A 6,532-nucleotide genomic window follows, 5' to 3' on the forward strand; every position below is an offset into this window, starting at 1 on the left:
ATTATGTTAAAGTTCTACTCAAGTACATGTTGTGCTGTACATAGAAATATATTTTTTTTGAATATTCAGCAATGTTGTTAATCAATATAATATTTTATAGTTAAACATTAGTTATTTTTAATAATGTCTTAACTATGATGTGGAAAAATGAAGAAGGCGATTGAGATTTGACTTGGGTATTTTCATGATAGTGGGGGGCCTGCTTTTCTGATTCTGAGTCTCAAACTTTTTAGACTCAAGATGTAAGTAAGTATGGGCCAAGTTTATGCTTGTTGCTGTGCATTTATTACAATTTTCCTTTTACCAGAATGATGGTGTGCCCGGTGAAAAAGTCTCGATCCATGTGCCAACAGCCATAATGGAGAATGATGAGGAGGATGACAACGTCGCGAATATGGGTACAGCAGATTTTGCGTTCACCCGAGATTTCTCGATTCTCCAGTCCCGCCCAGTTGCTGTTGAAAACCAAGGTCCCCATTCTCCGAAGGCGCGACGGAAACTAGAGTTACCGGAAAATGGGGTTGGGGGAGGGGGAAACAGGGGTCATGTGACAGATTCAAATCTTCATGAGCTTAGTGTGTAAGTTAGTTTATGCATTTTATTCATATATCAGCTTATATTTTTTTCAAAGAAATAATGTTCAGATGTTGTCATAGCCTTTGATGTCATTGACATTGGCATCATTACCGGTATCTGTTTTTCAAAGAAATAAAGTTGAGACACTGTCATAGCCTTGGCGTTGTTGTTGTTGGATTTTTTTATCGACTTTAAAAGGCTTAAAATGTTTTTAATGGGGCATTACTCAAAACCTTTTAACAACTTGGAATACATGTTGTCAGGGAAGAAATTTAGTATTTGAAAAGAGGTACTCTGTGTTATTTGATGTGTTATTAAAACTGAGAGACTTTTCTTTTCTTTTCAGCCCGGAATTAAAAGATGAGCTGATGAAGTCTCGGGGTTCCAAAAAGCGGCTTCGGAAAACTCTCCGAGACTTTGAAGAAGGTTTTGCTCAACAGGCTGGCAGGTTTGTGAATGTGTTTTTTTTATTAATTACATATATGTATTTGTTTGAAGGACTCTTACTCCCAAATAAGATGTACCACAATCTATGGAATTGATTTGATTTACTGAAAAGGATGAATAAATATCGAAAACAATGGTTCTAATGAAGGATAATGTGTTTAATTTGAAAGAAAGGTGCAGAAAGCATGGTATTTCTACCTTAAGAGACAATACTTGATCACTTCGAATCTTTTAGCACTCACCAGTCATTTCATATATATGCGTTCCAGCTATTAAATACACAGTAAAAAAATACAATTTGTTATCAGTAATAAATATTTTCCATAAATGCACTATTTAATAAAAAGTAAGTAGTTATAGGTTTATCACTCACAATTTATGTTTGTATTACATCTGTATGAAATAATTTTATATATGAATGTCATTTTAATGATTTCAAAATGATTGTGATTTCTCAATAACAGTTTAAGGAGTAGGATTTGTTTTACATGCATATAAATACAAGGTGTATTTACCTGGTAGTCATTAGACCGACTCCAAAATCTGTGATGAACTTTCAGTGTTAAATTAAGTTATTAAGTATAAAACATTATTATACAAGACAAGACCTATCAACACAAGACATATTTCGAAAAAGCCAAGTAAAGTACTTGTGAATGAAGTTTCATGGAATGCCATGAAGCTCAAGTCAGTGTACTTAAATCTGTGTTGATCTTTCATTTTCAACATCATAATAACATGGATCAGACTAACTGTTCTTTGTACATGTACATGGAAATTTATACTTGGCGTAATTTTTTTCATTACACTAAAATTTGACACTTGGATTCTTGTTAAATAGTTATATATTATACTTTCTGTGTAGCAATTTATATGACCTTGGACTATCCAATATACATGGATGTGCATCAAGGGGCATATGACCTTGGACTATCCAATATACATGGATGTGCATCAAGGGGCATATGAGCTTGGACTATCCAATATACATGGATGTGCATCAAGGGGCATATGACCTTGGACTATCCAATATACATGGATGTGCATCAAGGGGCATATGACCTTGGACTATCCAATATACATGGATGTGCATCAAGGGGCATATGAGCTTGGACTATCCAATATACATGGATGTGCATCAAGGGGCAGTGTCATTTTGAGGGAAGTGTTTGATATTGATGTATATTCTTTAATTTTCCAGAAAAGTTGGACGAGAGGACAGACAACCTATGCAAACAGAATACAATGAATATAAGGTTAGTATTAGATATCTTAGTTATATAAATGTAAATAAATACTTTTTAAGGGAATGTAGCATAGTGTAGAAGTAGACACTAGGGATTTAAAATTGGCCTAAGGTCTAAACCGATTTTTTTAAATTTTCTGTCAAGCCATAAAATTCATATTAAATATTTAAAGCTGCACTCTCACAGATTGACAGTTTTGATTATTTTTTTAATTTTTGTCTCAGAATCAGTTGATTTTGGCATCAATGCCTTCAATACAATCATTTAAAATAACTCGCAATAGAACAGATCTCAATCATTTGGAAAATTGTTGATTATTAACATTGCTTTTCGAACGTAAATATGAAAAACTATGATCTGATCGTTTGTCAGCAGACTTGTATTATTAGTTACATTTCTTTGGCTCATTCTTAAGAAAATCATAGTTATATTGAATTATTTGTTTGTTGATTTTTCTACTTACACCAAGATTTGATTAATTGCGAGATAAAACAATTGATTTTTGGCACCCTAAATCATAAACAATTGATTTTGGACCATACTTGATAATTGGCATATCCCTAGTAGACTAGTAGTATGGTTGTTGCCTCTCATGCTCTGACTTTGATGTTCAATTCCTAACCGATATTTCTGTCACCTCTTAAATCGGTTTCTACAAAAAGTTAACAAGGACTTAACTTATGTTTAAGTAAAGCTGTAATAAAGGTAGAAGAAGCGTACAGTAGCATTACTTAAAAACCTTCAATTTTAGCTCTAAAAAAGTGTTGTAATAATTTGTTCAATTCAAATAATGTTGTGTATGTAACATCAAAATTATTTGTTCATCAACTTTAAAGATACTTCTCTGTAAATGTCTAAAAATGCACATGTATTTCATTTGTCGTTTTGTAATATGAACATTTTATTTCATTTTTCAGCAACTTAAAGCCAGATTACGTCTCCTTGAAGCCTTATTATCCAAGCACCAACTGACAGACCTTGTTTAGCAGTTCACAGTGTTATCATAGTGATATTTATTTCATTGACAACAGTATTCATAATACAAGCTAGTGTTGTGATAAACTATAAACATTGGATGGAAGTCTCTATAGAGAATAGTCTTCTGGAGAAAATTGAATAGAGAATAGTCATAATGGATCATCATTCAGAGGGTTTGAAATTTCTGGGGTGGTATTTAATATATAGTCAAAGTTAATAGTATGGTCGTGCATCATTGACTTCATTCACTTTATTGGTCAGTTAATAATATTATGTAATCGGATTAGCTACATCGCTCTTACATCCAATTAAGACCGATATTGAATACCAGCCCTGGATTAATCCTAAACATTTGCACAGTTGCAAAGATTGTTAACTGCTTGAATATTTGCATCAAATACAGTAGAAAGTAACTTGAAATTTAATATAAATGTTATCGGAAACAATTTCAAATGGAATCTGAGCTCCTATACCCTGTCTTGGACATGAATCTCTCATATCCGAACAAACCCCCAGCTTTTTTCAGAATTGACAATGATAAGTTGTTAGAACCTCTGATAATTAGAGAACGGTATTCTGAAGACACTTGGTTAACAGTTGAATCACATTTTCTTTTGGTTTAATATTTTATTTTTACACTCAATGGAATTTGTTTTAAAATACAGTTTCACTTTATTTTAGAAAATAATCTCCTCATTTCAGGCTGTTTCCCAAAACAAATGTTAAAAAAAAAACTCATAAAAAATCTATGCCTTTTAGAAAAAGATATATAACAAGAATGAGTGAACAAATTAAGCTTTGTATGATAACAAAAACAAGAACATTTGGCTTTAGAAAATAATGGTTGTGACCACTTTTGAGTGTTTTGAATGTCATGATAGTTTAGGCGATGTTACATTGTTGTCAATTATTTTGAAGTAAAGATTGAGGTCAATAAATATATATATTTTTTTTTAATGACATAAGAATGAAGGAGGGTTGTTTATTATTAGAAATATACAACTCGTTTGAATTGGTATTCTTTGATATCCTTAATTTTGTCTCATTACATGTAGATGTTGCTTTAAAAGTTACTGTCTGGTTTAGTGCCATTCTGTGAAATCACATTTGGTGAAATTTCAAAAAAAAAAAAATGATGTCTTTCATTCTTTTATTTTCTGTTAAGCCATTAGATCATGTTTGTACCAATACTAAGGCCAGCTTTAACATACTCATTGCATAATATAAACAGACAAAACTGTCTCATATAATCCAGATAATGTTATTACTTCAAAATCATTAATTTTAACATAAATTTTTTAAAGGACAATGCCCATATGTGAAGTTAATCCCATATATCTAGCTGTAGTATTTATAAGCACCATTTTATGGTCTCTGAAATGCCAAAATGTGCTGCTGAGATGCATTTTAGAAGGTCTCTAAAATGCCCAAAGCCATTGCAATCAATTTTTGATTATGTAATTAACATTTTATGTTGTTTAAAAGAATAACAAGCCAATTTTATCGTTAATAAGTGTATTTACAAATGCATGAACATTTCAACAAATTCTTATGCTGTATTTTTGTTACTTGAAAGTTATGTTTTAAGATAAGTTTGACGTTTATAGCTGAATAAAAAATAATTTTTACCGTTGTTCTGCCATATCTTTTTATTTCAGAGAATTCAGGCACATACCTAGTGATAATCAATTTTGAGATAATTCAATCGATTATCTGTAATTTCAATCGGAAATGGTCGATTTTGGACAATACCTGGTACTTGACCCTAGTTTTATCCCTTTTTAGAATTTCTTGAATTTAACCTCTTGAAGATATCAGTAAGTTTTATCAGGGGTCAACACAAAAGGAAGTCTGAGAGTCTGAGTCTCCCAAATTCATAATACAATTTTAAGTCATTTCTTAACTTTTGTCAACTTCTTTAAGTTTTCATAGTCAAATTAAAAGGAAATATAAGTAGATATATTAAAAAAAAATCAATGAAAATATTTCGGATAATATTTAGTTAAGATACTAAATGACCAAGTGATATACTTAAATTATAAAAATGACTTAAGTAAGGAAATAACTTAAGCTGTTTTATGAAACATTAAAGTCAATCTGAAAATACTGGACTCCTTGATTTTATCTCGTAGTCAGGCGGTCTCCTATGAAAAAACAAATAATATTTTTTTATTTAAGTTTTATTCTAGTTCATATAACATTGATTTCAATGCACGTTACTATAGCCATAATGATATTAGTCGCATTGCGCAATTTCGGGCCTTTGGACATACATTTGCTGGTATTATATTATTGGGTTGATGTCACACACATGTTGTCATTAGGAAAATACATTTTTGAAATGTTGTGCATAGTTAATGTATCTATATTACAACTAGCTTAACAGTTTAGTCGTTTTCCAAACACTGAATCTTTATGAAACGAAAAAAAATGATGATTCATTTTTGTATTTTTAATACATTTGGCCGTTTTCAAACACAGACTGAATGCAGTCAAAATAAGTTTGGATGAAATCCATGGTTGCTATGGAAACATGAGTAAACCAATAGTCATAAATCGTCAAGAAAATGATGCGCCAATGACAATCCTTTAAAATAAAGAAGTTTGGAAGAAATTAATAATTCATGATTATTTCAGTTGTTATTGTTATGTCCAAAGGCCAATGATCGTGCGATTCGGCTCATATGGTTTCAACACATTTGACATCAGTAGTACGCTATTGTTGCACACTGTCAATATGTAACCTTAAATTCTGTTGCTTGATATGTTTTGTTAAGTTTACAAACATTTTATGTTTTATTTTTATTTTTATTGCGAAAATTGCTATTTTGCTATTGAACATTTTGATTATAAAGATTTGAAACAAAAAATTACCAAACATTTGGAAATGATGTTATTTCATGATGTAAATTTTATTAATTTGTAAAGTATTTAAGTTGCAAGATTGGAGATTTAAAAAAATGTTTGCCGAAAAAATATCTTTTTTTTTATATCAATGTGGTTTTTACACTTAAGTTTATAACATTTAATGATTTGGTCATATCTTACAAAATGTTAATTGTCATATGGATTATTCGGTTTAAATCTCAAATATTGCATCTTTAATGTTTGCATTTCATTATTGAATATTATCATTTTTTTCAACATTTTTTATGTGAATTAAGGGCATTCCACCATTTTCACACATTTACTGTCAAATTGATGTTTTTGCTTTCTACATATAGAGTTTATATATGTTACGAGAACAAATATTAAATGCAAAAAATGAAAGTGTTCTTGTTTCA

The 6,532-nt window shown here is 30.6% G+C and overlaps 1 protein-coding gene across 7 annotated transcripts in view; it reads left to right on the top strand.

Annotated features, from left to right (window-relative positions):
• The window catches only part of LOC128206089 (protein FAM13B-like), an 84,051-nt gene extending 79,859 nt beyond the window's left edge, over window positions 1-4,192 (top strand). For all 7 annotated transcript variants that reach the window (XM_052908258.1, XM_052908291.1, XM_052908310.1 and 4 more), the window contains 4 exons: window positions 308-579; window positions 923-1,024; window positions 2,225-2,279; window positions 3,188-4,192. In XM_052908258.1, the coding sequence (XP_052764218.1) occupies window positions 308-579; window positions 923-1,024; window positions 2,225-2,279; window positions 3,188-3,256 (498 nt within the window). In that variant the 3' untranslated portion in view covers window positions 3,257-4,192. The remainder of the gene's footprint in view (window positions 1-307; window positions 580-922; window positions 1,025-2,224; window positions 2,280-3,187) is intronic.
• The last annotated feature ends 2,340 nt before the right edge of the window (window positions 4,193-6,532 follow it).

Source organism: Mya arenaria, chromosome 2 (genome assembly GCF_026914265.1).
Source record: "Mya arenaria isolate MELC-2E11 chromosome 2, ASM2691426v1".
Lineage (NCBI taxonomy): Eukaryota > Metazoa > Mollusca > Bivalvia > Myida > Myidae > Mya > Mya arenaria.